General features: G+C 40.2%; 1 protein-coding gene across 5 annotated transcripts in view; it reads left to right on the forward strand.

The window, feature by feature from the left end:
- The window catches only part of Runx1t1 (RUNX1 partner transcriptional co-repressor 1), a 150,651-nt gene that overhangs the window by 126,677 nt on the left and 7,293 nt on the right, over positions 1–16,681 (forward strand). For all 5 annotated transcript variants that reach the window (XM_051160497.1, XM_051160502.1, XM_051160499.1 and 2 more), the window contains 2 exons: positions 2,705–2,773; positions 8,545–8,735. In XM_051160497.1, coding sequence (XP_051016454.1) covers positions 2,705–2,773; positions 8,545–8,735 — 260 coding nt within the window. The remainder of the gene's footprint in view (positions 1–2,704; positions 2,774–8,544; positions 8,736–16,681) is intronic.

Raw genomic sequence — 16,681 nt, forward strand, 5'->3', positions numbered from 1 at the left:
TTTGGAGCTCTATGAGTATCACAGCACAGCCTGTCACTTAGACAGATATTGCCACACTAACCAAGCAGAGCTCCCTAGTATGGTATAGCAAGATGTCCACTGAAGGAGAGAGGTTGACTGAGCCCTAAACATTGTTATTTGAGGGAGTGAAATTGAGGCCATAAATATTTACAAGGTTTAAGTGACATTCATGGAAATTTTATTAGTGAAATTTAAGTATCTGCTTCCAAGGAGAAAGACAGTGAATTAATAACTATAGAAATAATTTCAATCTAACACGTAATGTAATATTCTTACAGCTAAATATTTTCATGTGTATTTGTATAATGCAAATTGCTCCAGAGTTGGTTAAGTATCGAGAGAAACAATATCTACAATGTGTTCTTCATCCCAGTTACATTCTCTGCCGTGATAATGATAAAGCTAAGCAGTGATAGTATAGCTATGTTGCCTCAGTTTACAGGTGGGGCAGGTCCAATATGGGGGAGTCAACTAGCCTGATGCCCCAGATGCAGTAGTAGCCAAAATTCAAGATTTTAGTCCCATTTCTCTTTGTGCTACCTGGAATTGGTAATTATCATCTTTTATGTCTGTACTTTGAATGATAGCATCACCCTTCCTGTTCCTTATAATAATCCTTGTTTATTTACCAAAAGACAGTTGTCAAAATGTTGAACTTTCTTTAACCTGCTAAATGGAAAAAAACAAAAAGAAAGAAAAAGAAAAGAAAGAAAGTAACAAGAAGAACCCACTCCTTGTGACTTGCGGGAACCAGTTTTTATTTTTGGCTGTAGACTCTTCAGATCTGTTGTCATACAACTAATTATACTTAAGCAAAAGCATTTTATCCTATGAAAAAGCCTCTTATCATTTGTTACTCATAAACTTGTTATCAATGTATCACATGCTGCACGTGAACTTGACTATGTTCCATCTCCTGTGGAAATAGCTATGGTGGGGCAGAAGGCAAGCTTGAGTAACTTAGCAGTATCATATATCCTTTAAGTTTTATCTAGCTTTCTTGAAGAACTAAAAACAGTTCAGGTATTTTGCTGTTGTAACTTTACAAAATGAACATTACAAAAAAAATCACATAGATATAATATTTATTATTATCATATAATTATATATTATTAATAATAATATATAATATGTTATGTAGAAACATATTAAGTAGTTGTAAGTCTATAATGTAAACTTTTAAAAATAAATCTTTTAGAAATAATCCTTAAACATTGCAAAGACAGAACAGAGGCTTTCTACATATCCCTCACCAAATTACCATATATTTTTTAAAATTAACGATGGAAGATTAGTGTTCTGGCTCACTGATGATCTATGTACTGTGCAAAGATTCACATGTATTTACAACATTCATATCTAATGACCTGGCTAATATGACTGTCATTTTTCTTCTTTTTAATATTCTGTAGCTGCATAAACTTTAGCAAGCTGGAAAATTTTTTTCTTGTCTTAAACACAATTTATATAATATTGTATTCTTTTTAGAAAACAGTTTGCTCTTTCATAGTTCATATATCTATATCTATATATATAGATAGATATAAGTTCAACTGAATTTATCATGCATTGATTACTATAGTCCTTAAAAGTTCAGTTGATTATTCTCTTCCTTGTGCTACTGAGGCCTGATGCGTGACGTTGTAGTGCCTGTCTCTGATTCTACCACTCTAAAGAAATAAATAGGCCTTGAATACATAGGTTTGGATTGAAAATCCAGTACGGAAGACTTGTCTTGCATATTTATAGTTTAGGTAGGGAAGACCATAACAAACTTCCTTTTCAAGGTGCATAAAAATATTAAATGTTCATAGCTTTTGCATGAGCCGTGTTGTTTGAAAACTAGCATTCCTGTGTCAACTTTATTAATTTCGCAAAGTTTTAAACTCTGAAATCATAATAAACACAGCATTTAAAATAGAGCTTCATGTCCTTTTCTGGACGGAACATTGGCCAAATTCTGACTGATGCCCTGAATGCCCACTGATCCTTTCTAATACTCCCTGGTCTCCGTCTTTGTGTAGTGCACATGACACAATGTGTGAGAACCTTTTAATGCACAACACAATGTTAAAGAAATGACTCAGTGTGAGAATAGGTTAGCCCTAGAGTAGGGCTCACTAGTTGTTTATTGTGGTAGACTCGGCGCTCTCTACAAATTATATTACCATATGATTGATTTTTGACTACAAGTCGGACTTTTGAAAGGAAAGGCACCCTCATCCCAGCACTCGGGGAGGCAGAGGCAGGTGGAGCTCTGTGAGTTCGAGGCCAGCCCAGTCTACAAAGCGATTCCAGGACAGCCAAGGCTACAAAGAGAAACCCCTGTCTTCAAAAGCAAAACCAACAATGACAACAAAACCAACACAAAGAGTACCTTATAGGAATAATCACCACAAGAAAGTTTTGGAAAGCCTGTTCCCAGGCATCATACTGTACCATTGCCTTGGACTTGAGTGTATGAGAGGCATATGGACCAGTGGTCTTCTGCTTTCCTTGGGCTCTGATGCCCAGCTTTGCTATTCTTGTGCATTTTCTCGAAGTGAAACATTTGACCTTTTAAAATTGCATTTTTGTAATGAGGCCAGGAGGAGGAGGAGTTGCTCGCTTGGCTCCACGTAGGGATGTGGCAGTACTGATGCTTCTCTCTCCTTCTCTCTACCCTCTCCCATCGGTTTCATAGATGCACATCGGGAATTCCTTCACAGGCCTGCGTCTGGATATGTGCCAGAGGAGATCTGGAAGAAAGCTGGTAAGAACTGTTTAAAAACACGAGTTTAGTGTTCTGGCAGCTGTGTGCAGTTGTTAATGCTCTGATGTGAAGAGTGACAAGAAAGGACTCCACTGCGAACAGCAACAATAGCAAAAGCAAAGCAAAACAAAGTGAAAACCACAAAACAAACTGGCGGGGGTGGGGGGGAACAACCCTCATTAATATTCTTAAACCAGGCCTGATTAAAACATGAAGTAGTTTTTATTTTCATAGCATCTGTTAGTGCCATTATAATTGAAAGGCTGGCAATATTTTCCTTATAATCCCCCACCCCCCTTTTGTAGCATCTGTAATTTCAGAGTGAAATTTTGGCACAGGAGGTCTTAGCTCCATGGAGTTTTTCTTTGATGAGGAAAGAAATTCAGCAGTATAGGGATTAAATTACATACATCAGCATTTTTCTCTGCATTCTAAAGTTGTGCCTACTCTAATGGACTTGTTAAGGAACGTTGGAAGAATTCTTATTTTTTGGTTACAGTCTAGTATTAAAATCTTCTGTGGTGTTTAATATTAAATCATAGAGCCAAGTTACTTTTTACTTATTTTTTTTTTTTTTTAAACAAGGTTTCTCTGTGTAACCTTGGCTATCCTGGACTTGCTTTATAGAGCAGGCTGGCCTTGAACTCACATTGATCTGCCTGCCTCTGCCTCCTCGAGTGCTGGGATCACAGGCTTGCACCAAGCGTTAATGATGACACAAAGGACAGACACATGGTAGCTGTGTCTTTGAGCTGCTGAAATTTCAACTGTTAAAGCAGTTTCTCTTTGACTTAACACAACTGAGAAGGGCTGAGCCTAGTTCTGGTCACCCGTCACATGGGCACAAGGCTGGCTATACCAAGGCTCAGTAAAGGGTCTTTGCTGTTATTATTACTGTTTTTCTGCAAAAGATCTCCTTTTAGGTTTTGGTTGAGTTCAATTATTTGTGGTTCTTTACCACTTGGCTGAATATTTGGTCACATGTACTTGATCCACCTGTTTTATAAAATACCTGAGAAATACCACTTTTTGTGAACGCGATAAGAGTTCCCTCACGTGCTGGAGAGATGGCTCAGCCATTAAAGGCTAGCCCCACAACCAAAAATATGAGGTTATGTCCCAGCACCAACGACTTTCTCTCCAGCCATTAAAAAAGAGAAAAAAAGTTTCCTCAAATCTGATAAACTTCTGTTTTGAAGCTCAAATTAATAGCTAGAAAGCTTCAGGACAGCCAGGGCTACAGAGAGAAACACTGTGTCAAGAAACCGAATGGAGCCGGGCAGTGGTGGTGCACACCTTTAATCCCAGCACTTGGGAGGCAGAGGCAGGCGGATCTAGGGCAGCCTGGTCTACAAAGCGAGTCCAGGACAGCCAAGGCTACACAGAAAAGCTTTGTCTCAAAAAACCAAAAAAGAAGGGAAAAAAAGAAAAGAAAAGAAAGAAAGAAAGAAACCAAATCAAATCAAAACAAAAAAGCTATAAAGTCATCTAACGCGTCCTCTATACAAAGCAGATGGATCCGCTGGCTCACCTATGTCATATATTTTATTGGGTTGTGCTGATAGACTCAGGATTCTCCCAAGTTTTACTAGGCTGCCAGGTGCCCTCCAACTCTGATAGGTTGCTGTATTTTGCCATCGTTTTCTTTTTTCTCTCAAATATACTTTTAAACTGCCAAGGCCTGCTTTTCCAATAAAGAGGTGCAAAGAATTCTCATTTTGGACAACAAAAGGATGAGTTTTTGTGTTAGGGAAAATTGTCTTTTTCTGTCCCCCTTAGTTACTTGTATTTGAGTTCAATTCTAGATAATTTCTAAAGAAAACTGACTGTGAGGTCTTGTGTAACCACAAATTCCCTGTGCTGTTATCTTCTAATCTTTGTTGGGCTGCTAATGAGTAAGAACAGATTTTGGAGACTACACCACCTTTTCTGGAAGGCCAGTTTGAATAGCGAAGTCTAAAGGAATTCTTCCCCTGAGCAGCGAACAGCCTGCCAGCCAGTTCAGAAGCAAGTACTTTGTATCCTCCAAATCAAAGCTGTGTTTTTTCCTTCTCCTTTGTTTTTCTTACTTGATATAAGGGAATCTATGGAATTCTCCACATTTTCTTCACTGCTTTGAGCATGTCTGAGGCGGGCGTGGGTGGTGCACGCCTTTAATCCCAGCACTAGGAGGCAGAGGCAGTCGGATCTCTATGAGTTCTTTGTGCAAGTCTGAACCCAGGCTCGATGTAGTTTATGTTCAAGGGACTCAGAAGGCTGAGAAAGGACAAATTTGTCTTTGTGGTGTCCATGCATTGATGAAGATGGAGTGACCCTTGCCAGGAGAGTTTGGGATTATTTTCAGATGTATCTTTAATCTATTTCCTGTCTTCATTCTAAGATATGGTTTGGGTGTGGTCCAGAGGACTTTGATTATTTTCTCAGTATGGTACCCACTCCTCACCTAGGAACAGTTTGGACTAATTTTCCATAGATGCATGCTAAATACTAAAGTGTGGATGGCCACTTTACCTAGAGAGCTCTGTGAAGTGCTGGCAATATTTTCCTGGACAGACTTCTTAAAAAGCAGATGTAGAGTTCCCAGTAAGTGTCAAGGATGCAATTTATATCATGAGTGTGAAGGGTGCAGAGTTCCCTGGATCAAAGCATCCAGTATATGGGAACACTAAACGTAAAATGGGCTGTCTATACTCAGCTTCTTACACTTCGAAAGGGGCTTCTAAAACTTAGCTCTGTAGCCAGAAAAATAAAACCAGACCTAGGCTTCATAGCTCACACTATAATTCTGAAAATTGGAAGACTAAGGCAGGGAGCTGGTGCAAAGATGAGGCATCCTGTGCTACAGGATGGGACCCTGTCTCGTAAAACCAGAGCAACCCAAAATGCAAAAACAACAACAACAACAGCCCCAAACCAATAAACAAACCTGTCTACTTTTTTTTTTAAAGAGAAACTTGAAATGTATGCCTTTGCCACAAAAGTACTATACATTATTTTCATAGTAAAAGATAACTAAGTAGAGTTTGAAATATTTGAAAAAATACTAAACGGGCACAACTCTCAAACTTTTATGGAATATAATTACTGTATTGTCCTCACAGGAAATCATAATTATAAATACTTTATTTTTATTTTTATGTGCATTGGTGTTTTGCCTGCTTGTATGTCTGTGTGAGGGTGTCAGATCTTGAAGTTACAGACAGTTGTGAGTTGCCATGTGGGTGCTGGGAATGGAACCTGGGTCCTCTGGAAGAGCAGTCAGTGCCCCACCTACTAAGCCATCTCTCTAGAATGGGAAATAGTTTTAATTGTCTTTTCCGGTTATTATGCCATTTTGCTTTGAAATTATTTTTAAACTTGCAGAAATTTTTCCAAAAAACATTTGTAATCACAATGCCTTACTGCTTATATTTGACTCTTTATTTTACATTTGTATATAGTGTTCTTGTTCTCCTTTGTCAGTTTCTGTCTTTCCCTTCGCTTCTGTTTTCCTCTGGAGACACACACACACACACACACTATACACTTACACACACACATACACTTACACACACATACACTATACACACTCGCAAACATACAGAGAGAGCGAGACAAAGACCCTATGTAAATTCTGTACATCGATTGCTCCAATGGTAGTTTAATATTTTAAAAAGATTACAAATCCTAACAACCATTGAAGGCCACATCCACTTTTCTCTAAAAGTTGTATTTTGAAAAGCAAGAGCAAAAGAAACAAATGAACTCAAAAGTTACAAAGGATCCTTATAAAACTGGAGGAGAAAAAATATCAAACATAAAAGTAGCTTTAAAATTGTGACTGAATGTTTTCTTCAGTATATTTCTTTTCAAAGGATCAGAGAATGTTTGCAGTTGGTAATAAATATTCAAGCACCTTGCAAATGTCCTACCAATTCTCTTTGCTGATCTGTATATGCCTGTGGGATTAGAATAGGAATGCATAATTTAAATATAAATTGCCTGATTTGCATATACAATTAGTCAAGCTACAGCTTTGATCCTAAGCAAAAATTATTGTCCTGTATTACCACTTAGACAGAATTTTAATTCACCTTGAATATTCAAACTAAATTAGAGCCTGGCTATATTGTTAGAAGGGCAGTACTTTCCTGGCACCCTGAGTCTTTTACAATAGGGCAGTAAAGGGAGCTTTCCCCTCTTGGTGAAGAAGGGTGCTGTGAGCTGTGTGTAATCCCCTGATTCTATCCAGATTTTAAGTGCATACCTTGCAGGAGCTAACAGAGGCTTATCATAGTTTAGTTGATATTTCCGATCTGGATCGACCTTTTATAGTATAGTGTCTGGGTCTTCTTTTATTTTTTGGTGTGGGAATACTTTTTTGAATTAATTAATTTATTTATTCATTCACTTTACATCCTAGCTGTAGCCCCCTCTGTCCTCTCCTCCCAGTCCCAGGCTCCCTCCCACCCCCCCTCCCCTATTCCTCAGAAAAGGGGAGCCTCCCTACCCACCCACACCAGCTCATCAAGCCAGATCAAGACTGAGAGCTTCCTCTTCCCCTGTGAGTCTTAACCAGACATCATTTGCAACGAGCATACTTTGGGACTACTGATGCTAAGTGACAGAGGCTGCAGAAAGCATTTGGTATTGAGTCACAGGAGGAAGCGGCTGATGACCTGCAGGTCACACACTACAGAATCAACCACAGGAATTTAAGAGACCCTGAGAGGACTTGCATCTCTTACACACTTTTAATCCACAGTAAAACATTTTTATTAGGAATCTATGTTTTTAATTAAACAGAATATTTAATTAAGGTGCTTTTTAAGTGGGTGAAACAATTAAGTGCAAACACTTGAATGAAACATGTCATAATTAGTTTTAATAGAGTGTTAATTGGTAGTAGGTTTGCCAAGTTAATAATTACTGCTTATTAAATTTTCAATTAATCATTGTGATTTTGCTTTGAACAAAGATGAAAATTAGATAAACTAATTCCGGAGGAGGACATTTTCTCTCATTAATTAGAACAGTTAATTTTTTAAAAGTGGGAAGTACTTGTTTTAGTTGTCAATCTTCTAGTGAACAGCGGTTGAACCTTTGCTCCTCAACTGCAGCCAAAACTGACAAGATAATTGGACACCTTGTAGGTTTTCAGTCAGGTCTGATGGTGTGGCTTGAGGTGTGATTCAGTTTTGTTTGTCCAAGGCAACAGTTGGTTGTACCAAACTACTGTGTATCTACTTGAAGGAGACAGAGAAGTAGCAAGTTTCTTTAACAAAAATCTTTATCATGTACTCTGTAGAAGCACATTATCTATATTATTCAAGAAATGACAAGAAAAGGCAGTGCCTCACCATCAATTTCATTATTTATTTTATTTAAAGGGCCTGCTATGTAGCCCAGACTGACCTTGAACTCTTGAATGATTTGATTACAGGCATTCACCACGAAATGCCTAGAAGCTAGGTTCCTCTTGTGTCTGAGTGATCCACACAAGTTCCTTATGAACACTCTAACTCCTTAACAGGCCCCAGAATCGTTTCTGGAGGCATTGCTGAGGAGAAAATTTTAAGTAAAGATATAGGAATTAAAAAACTATTCCCAAGAAGGTCATGCCAAAAAAGGAAAAATTCCCACTTTCGATTTCCTGAATGAATTTACAAGATCAGGTTGTTCTTTAAACAAGCAGAGCTTTCAGGTCCTTTGGATGAGAGCCAGGTTTGTTCTATGAGAGTGCCGAGCTGACGTGGAGATGTTATGTCCCTTGCTCTGGCTTGGTACCACAGAGGAGGCTGTAAACGAGGTGAAGCGCCAGGCGATGACGGAGCTGCAGAAGGCCGTGTCCGAGGCTGAGAGGAAAGCACATGACATGATCACCACGGAGCGAGCCAAGATGGAGCGCACAGTGGCTGAGGCCAAGCGGCAGGCAGCAGAGGACGCTCTGGCAGTCATCAACCAGCAGGAAGACTCCAGTGAGGTAAGGCCTTGGTGGAGAGTGTCCTTGCAGACAAGAGCTAGAATGTTTGTTTTTGGTTCTGGAAGTCCACAAATCCAAGTGGCCACTGAGCTGTGGATAGATCACTGGGGGTGGGGAATGGGGTTGCGGGGAGCATAGCACAGTGTGGGAAAATCCAGGCATTGGTGGGCTGACCTAGGGCTGATCTAAGCTTTTTATTCGTTAACCACGTGGATGGAAAGTTTTTTGGCCAAGGTGTGCAATGTGCTCGGTAAATGAAACTTAATATGAAAGCCTTTCTTTTGGGGTGTGTGTGTGTGTGTGTGTGTGTGTGTGTGTGTGTGTGTGTGTGTGTGTGTGTGTGGTCAGAAGATATTTTACCTTTTAGTCTGTCTCTCCCTGTCACCTTGTTTTACACAGGGTCTCCCTGTTACTCACCTCTGCACATGCTTTAGACCGTGAACTTCTGGGAATTCTCTTGTTTTCATGTCTCATCTGCACAGTGGAACACTTACTATAGATGTGTGCACTGTCCTGTCCAGCTTTAGTGGGTTCTAGGGGTTCAAGCATAGTTTTGTCTTGTTTTGTTTTGTTTTTACTTGCAGGGCAACTAAATTACCAGCTGAGCCATCTGCCAGCTCTTACTGTGAAATTCTTATGTTCTCCAAAGTCTTATTGATGCCTGGCATTAAAAATTACTTTAATAATGAATCCCAAAGCCCAATGCTAATGTAATGTTTGCATGATTTAAGTATTTCTAAAGATTTTGTGTGTGATTCTAGTTTTTATGTCATTATCATAACCATTATGGTGGTCCTAACATAACATTACTGACTGAGTAATATTATTAAGTATTAATCCACTATAATGATTTCTCCACATCCACACCCACACACATGCACTCATTCAGGCCCTAATGATTCAAGGAACTGGTAGCTAAATAGCCAACATGTGGCAGAATGCTTTTAAAACTAAAGCCTACAGAATCAGAACAGCATCGAATTGTCGCATGTTAATTAATATAGCACACAATCCTCAACTCCAAAATAACTCCAGATAAAAGACTGCAATTAGCTAGTCTCACAAAGCTGAACTAGCAAAGGCACGAACTGATAAATCAATGGTCTACTACAATACGTATCTATAATTTGTGAGGGAGAGTAAGAATTTAATTTGCAGCAGGCTTTCCTGCAGATGAAAGACCCTGCGGGAATCACTCAATGCCCAGGGTTTCTATTTAATGTGTAGCAGATGAACAACAAGGGGACAAAAGGAATTGATTTTTAACATTTGGAAGTTTCTCAGGAAGAGCGGGACAAAGGGAAGTTTATCTTTCTTTTAACGGCTGACTTTTCCATTGTTGAATTAAACTAGACAGAAATTCAATTTTACTGGCATCTTGCCCCTAAGATTTATACAGACTTTTTTTTTTTTTTTAAGTTTATTAGTGTCTTCTGAAGAGAACGTGTACAAGTTGGTGATAGTATGAGGCACACTTGTGATCCTGTATATATTTTACTCTCGCTTGAACATTTTAGGCCTGATATGTATATATTAACAACATTTGTAGAGGGTTGACTTCTAAAGACAGATGCCCAGGAAGGAAATAGTTGACCTGTTTACATCCGTGCAGTGGCATGCTAGATTCTTTCAGTCCCTGTATGCTTAGTGTCTCTACTATAAAAACTGTGCGGAGAAAAAAGAAGTGTGAGGGGGACACTGGCCTTGGCATTCATATTAAACAGACCTCAAGTTCAGGTCTGCAATACTTTACTAGGAGCCCTTTGAGAGAACCTGAAGGGCTCTGGTTTCCTCGGGCTAGGACAGGCCCACTCTGGCTCTGATGTTGATTGCGAATACTGATTCAATGTATAGATTCCTTGCAACTCAAAATTCTCACCTATTTTTGATGCCTTGGAATTTTTTTGAACATTAACCATTTCACCACAGTTAAGGTTCATATTGCACTGCATTTTTAGATAATTTATGATTCTTTTAAGAAAAAAATAAGAAGTCTGGTAATGGTAGAAACTTGTTGAAAAAACATAGGCATTATTAAGTGTAAAGGTTATTGATTTTTAAATATCACAAATTAATGGGCCTGCTTTGTGTGATTATGAAAGTAATACATACACACACATCAGCTCTACCCATTCGTTTATCTATTCCTATAATGTATCATTGAGCTTTTATTATATATCAGGGATAGTGCTGGCCCTGAGGGCATCGATAGTCTTTGTCTCGTGTCGACTGCAATTCACCAAAAGAGTTAAGTAATTGGACTACAGAAGTCATGGAGAACCTCAAAGGTGAAGGCTTCTGGTGTGTAAGGATAAGCAGGTTGTTTTGAGCTTTGTGGCCTCTGCCCTTTCCTGAGGCCATATAATATTAATGACTTCAGGGGAGAAACAGCAAGCTGGGGGAGCAGGCTGTGGAAGCTGATAGCCTTGTGGCTGATGTGTGTTTCTGAGGGGCCACTCACACTGAGATGAGGCAGGAGATCCTAAGACATGAAAAGGAGAAGTCTCTGTGTTTTGGGACCAAGATGAGGAAGGAGCCTGTTGAATGAAGGTGGCTGTCATGGTGTCAAGGGCTGTGGGAGAGGGAGAAATTTAGATATGCTGGCTGAATACTTCTGAGATGAATCATCATATGGGGTTTTGGATGTATCAGATGACCAAATTTGAACTGCACTTAAAAACTTGTGGGAAGGCTGGGGAAGCAGCTAGGTTGGTAGAGTTCTTGCCTGTGGTGCATGAAGCCCGGGGTTGGGTACCCTTGTGCCTCTTTTGAACCCACTCTAATGCTGCTTGCTGTGATCTCACTGGTCCAGAATTCGAGGCAGGAAGTTTAGAAGGTCAAGGTCATCCTCCACTAAGTAGGGAAGCTTGAAGTCGGCAGGAGCCACCTGATCCTGTTTCGAAAACATTAACAACAAAGAAAAACATGACGAGAATACATGCTAGATTTGATCTGTCCATGGTGTTTGGGGAAATGACAGAGAAGGTGGCCCGTGCTTGAGTATTTTGTGTGTTGTGTATATAAACAACATTAATTAAAACATTGAAAAACTTAAGTGAATGGTTAAATCTAACTAGATAAACACATCTCTAGACTGGATGGAGTAAGCAGCATGTGAAGTTCATCTTGTCCTAAGTGAAAGATCAGGATACTCCACTATTGAGCCTGGTGTTGAGTGAACACACAGCTGTCATGTCCAGGTACTTGGAGTGCCCCACATTAGTCTCAAATGTGCTTGTTTTTGTGACAAATCACATTGTCACCACTGCACAATCATTTTCTGCCCTGTAGTTAGAAGAGTACAAGTGTAGAACCCAAGTAGAGTCTAGAGGTAGAAGTCGGAGTCTTCTTTCTCAACATGACAAAATACAGTATAAGACAGAAAGCATCACACTGAGGCTAGACAAGGCACCCAATAGAAGGAAAAGAGCTCCAAGAGTAGGCACATGAATCAGACACTCACGCGTTCACATACTCAAGAGGCCCATAAGAACAGTAAGCTGAGAGCTGTAATATATACATAGGGGACCAAATGCAGGCCTGTGTAGGCCCTGCGCTTACTGCTTCCATCTTGTGAGTTCATATGACCGTTAGCCAGTAGAGTCACAGAGCCTTGGTTTTCTGGTATCCTCCATCCCTCTGGCTCCTCTGACACTCTTCTTCCTCTTTCATGGGCTTTTCTGAGCTTTGAGGAGAGGGATTTAATAGAGACATTCTATTTAGAGCTGGGTGTTCCAAGAACTATCACTGTGCGTAATGTCTGGCTGTGGATCTCCCCATCTATTCCCATCTGCTGCCAGAGGGAGCCTCTCTGAAGATGACAGAGTAAGGCACTATTCTATAATTATAGCATAATATCATTAGGCAATATATATATATATATATATATATATATATATATATATATATATATATATATATATATATATATTTTAAGTGTTTGGTTTTACCCTAGGTCTCTAGGCTACCTAGTCATGTGAGCTTTAAGTCAAATCAGACATTGGTTGGCCTCTCCCACTGATTCTGTGGTACCATACCCCTAGCATATCTTGCAGGCAGGACAAATTTTAGGACAAAGGTTTTGTGGCTAGGTTGGTGCTTATACTTCTCTTCTGGTAGTCAACAAAGTGCCTTCCCACACTGAAGTTCTCCTACCAAAGACACTAGAACGTAGGAGTTAAGGCTGGCTCTAGTTCTCCATGTTCAATGGGTTGTGTAGGTGTTGTCCTCAGCAATGGGGCCCCACTGTTAGTTTGCAGAGAGAGCAACCCATTGTCTTAGCAATAGTCTGGATTGTTTGGATAATTCCATGGAACCCCCTTGGCCAATAACTCAATTGAATGTAACTCGGTCCCAGTACTTGGAAGTCTCATTTGGTGACAAGAGATGGACAGTTGAGATGCCAAATCCCCCATCATTAGACCACCTCATTACGATTTCCTTTATATATATTTGGAAGTTCCTAAAATACTAGGTTTCCATATCATCCCTCAAATGCTCCACAATTCCAACTGTCTCTCCCAACATTCCTGTTCTCAACCCTACTTCCCTTTCCCCTTCCCACTGATTCTGTCCCCACCCACCCTCAGTCCACCCATAAAATCTATTCTGTTTCCCCTTCCAGGGAAGATCCATATGTCTCCCCTCTTGTCCCTTCCTCTATACCTAACCTCTCTGGGTCTATGAATTGGAGGCTGAACCCAGAAGTCTTAAGCTGGCCCAATTCCATTACCAATTCTGCAGTAATTCACTATTCTCCTTCCTATTAGACTCTCTGTGTAAGAAATAAGAACTTTGTTTGTCTCATTGGTTCTTTAAAATATTTTTTATAGCAAGTGTGATGTCAGATGCCTTTAATCTCAGCCCTTGGGAAGCATAAACAGGCAGGTATTTGTGAGTTTGAGCCTGGTGATGGCGCACACCTTTAATCCTAGCACCCGAGAGGCAGAGACTGGCAGATTGCTGTGAGTTCGAAGCCAGCCAAGGCTACACAGAGAAATCCTGTCTCAGGAAAAAAAAAAAAAAAAAAAAAAGATTTATCATTTACATCATCTTACTTCCTTTATAATGTTTGAAGAGCTGAAGTCCACAGCAGTAATCTGCTCATTTCAAATGGCCATTCTTCACAGGGTGTTCTTTTCTGAAGAGACCACTGCCTCCTCCCACCTTTCTTTTATTTTACATCCATCCTATTATAGACACTTACCCCATTCCTTTTCTACATCACATAGACTGTACATACTTTAAATACATAAACATGCAGCAGATAAATTTAAATGAATTAGGTCTTATTGCATATGTCTTCTCCATAGGATCTTTGAGCAGAAACCCAGAATTGGAAGGCCTGGGTTGTTGGTCTGCAATCCTCATGTCTTCCCTACATGTGCCCCTCTCACACTCATGTCTTTTTGTTTTGCTCTGTGACCCACTGATTTTTAACCAAGATAGTCTGGGTTGTTGAGCCAGAACTGGATTGAGAAGAACTTCATGTAGCTCACCCTTTTTTGTGTTTGTTTGTTTGTTTGTTTGTTTGTTTGTTTTTCAAGACAAGGTTCCTCTGTGTATCCTTGGCTATCACGGAACTCACAATGTAGTCCAGGCTGGCCTCAGAGATCTGCCTGGGTGCTGGGATTAAAGGCATGTGCCACGATCACCTGGCTTTAGCTCACTTCTTACTCCAGCTGTGACAGAGAGGACAGTGTTGTTTTCTTTTTTGCCAATAAGAAAGCTGAGTCTTGCAGGGTATAGGACACTTGCTCTGTGGCTCAGGTGGTACATGTCACTTGGTCCCTAACTGAGGTTGCCTGGCTCTCAGGCCTCACTGCTAGCACATGGCAGTAGTGGGATTCTTTCCCCCTGGACCAATTATATACTAATATTTTTCAATTCTTATACCCAGTTCTCTAACTTCATTTAGATGTATAAACTACTAACTTTACAACTAAGAGAATAACATTGGCTGTGGCAGAATCTAAGTAAAAATATCATTTTCCTATGTTTTGTTTCCTTTTAAATACTTACTTATTGTGTGTATACCATAGCATATATGGTGTCAGAGGACAGATTTCAGAAATAAGTTCTTTTAATCAGCTGTGTGGGTCATAATAATCTCAGGCCATCAGTCTGGTAGTCAGATCCATGGCTAGTGGAGCCATCTTGTTGGCCCTATACTTTACCACTTTACAGATTATTGTATGTATGGCTCAAGCTGTTATATTTCTTTCACATTTCTATTTCCTTTCCTTGGACACAAATAGTTCTCCCCAGTGGCACTTTAGGGGATATTCCTAATGAAACCTCTACCAACTCCTTTTGAGATCCACAGATTGTATGAGCGTAGGAGACTTACATGTGTATCTAGAAGGTAGCAGAAAAATGGACTGTACATATGATATTGTTCTAATAGAGAGTTTAGTTTTAAGCCATCAAAGTAAATATTCTCCTATATTAAGAGCCATTATTCACTGTTCTGTATAGGGGAAAGCTATGTAGTATACCAATGGGAAAAGGATGGAGGTGTCCATGCAGTCCAGCCCAAAGCATGGAATGGCTTGTCATTACTACAAAGGCCTCATAGCCCTTCCAAGGAGAATCAAACCATTTGGTTCCTGGAAGAATATGTAGCTCTCCATGTAATCTATAATGTTAGGTTTCGGCAAGAATTGGCTAGTGTACATGTTATTCAAAGACCAGTTGTTTGTTTTCATAAGTCTGGGGGGTATAGTGAACACATTACTGTCTTAGTATGACTGACCCTGAGTTGTTCATCTCTTGGCTTGGTTTTTTGGTTTGTGTGTGTGCGCACGTGCATATGCATGGTGGGGGGAGGGTGTGTGTGTACACTTGTTCCTGTTTGTGTAAATGTAGAGGCCAGAGGAGAATGTTGTGTATCTTCCTCTGTCACTCTCCATCTTAGTTTTGAAACCCGGTCTTCCTCTAAACCTGCTTTGACTAGATTGGCTGGCCCGGGAGCTTAGAGGATGCTCCTGTCTCCAATTCCTGACATTTACATCATGACTGGAGCTTTGGTTTTCTTACAGCCAATGTGGGATAATGTTTGTATGACCCACATTGCAAGAGGGACAAATGAAATCAGTAGAGGTAGGTCATATTTCATATTTTAAAAAAATGAACTCTTAGCTACTTTTCTCCTGTTGTAGCAAAACACATGGCCAAGGCAATTTGTAAAAGTAACACAGGCTAACAATTTCAGAGGGCCACTCCATGACCAGCATGATGGGAACCATGCAGCAAGCTGGCAGGCATGGCGTTGGAACAGTAGCTGAGAGCTCACCTTTGCTACATGAACACTGGGCATAGAGAGAGTTAACTGGGCCTGGCATGGACCTCCAAGCAGGCCACCCCTCTGAAATGGTACCACCAGCTCCAGGCTGTGAGTTCAGATGCCCTAGATGATGGGGTAGCTCTGTCCCTCAAAGCACAACAGGCACCTCAAAGCCCACTCCCAGTAAAACACCTCCGCCAACAAGGCCACAGCTAATCTTTCCCAAACAGTTTCACCAAGGGGACCAAGTCTTCAAATATATTAGTGTATGGGGGTCATTCTCATTTAAACCACCATGGCTGACAAGAAGAGGGGACAGGGTGGGAGGGAAGGACAGGTGCTAAGAGAGGATTCTAATAAGAAATACAAGGAAGTTTGAATAGTACCCATGATATAGGAAAGAATAAGAGAGAGAGAGAGAGAGAGAGAGAGAGAGAGAGAGAGAGAGAGAGAGAGAGAGAGAACGAGAGAGAACGAGGATGACCTGTCATATTTAGTTGGAGTAGTTACAGGAGCTAAAGAAAGAGAAATTAAAATAAAATGTCCTAGTTTTAGAATTGTGTGCTATGAGTGACTCTAATGATAGAACTAGACTCAGCTTTCAGTTTTCGAGGCAGGTAGGCTCCATAAAGAACAGGAAGTTCCCAGTCAGGGAGTGTTG

This window comes from Acomys russatus, chromosome 2 (genome assembly GCF_903995435.1).
Source record: "Acomys russatus chromosome 2, mAcoRus1.1, whole genome shotgun sequence".
Taxonomy (NCBI): domain Eukaryota; kingdom Metazoa; phylum Chordata; class Mammalia; order Rodentia; family Muridae; genus Acomys; species Acomys russatus.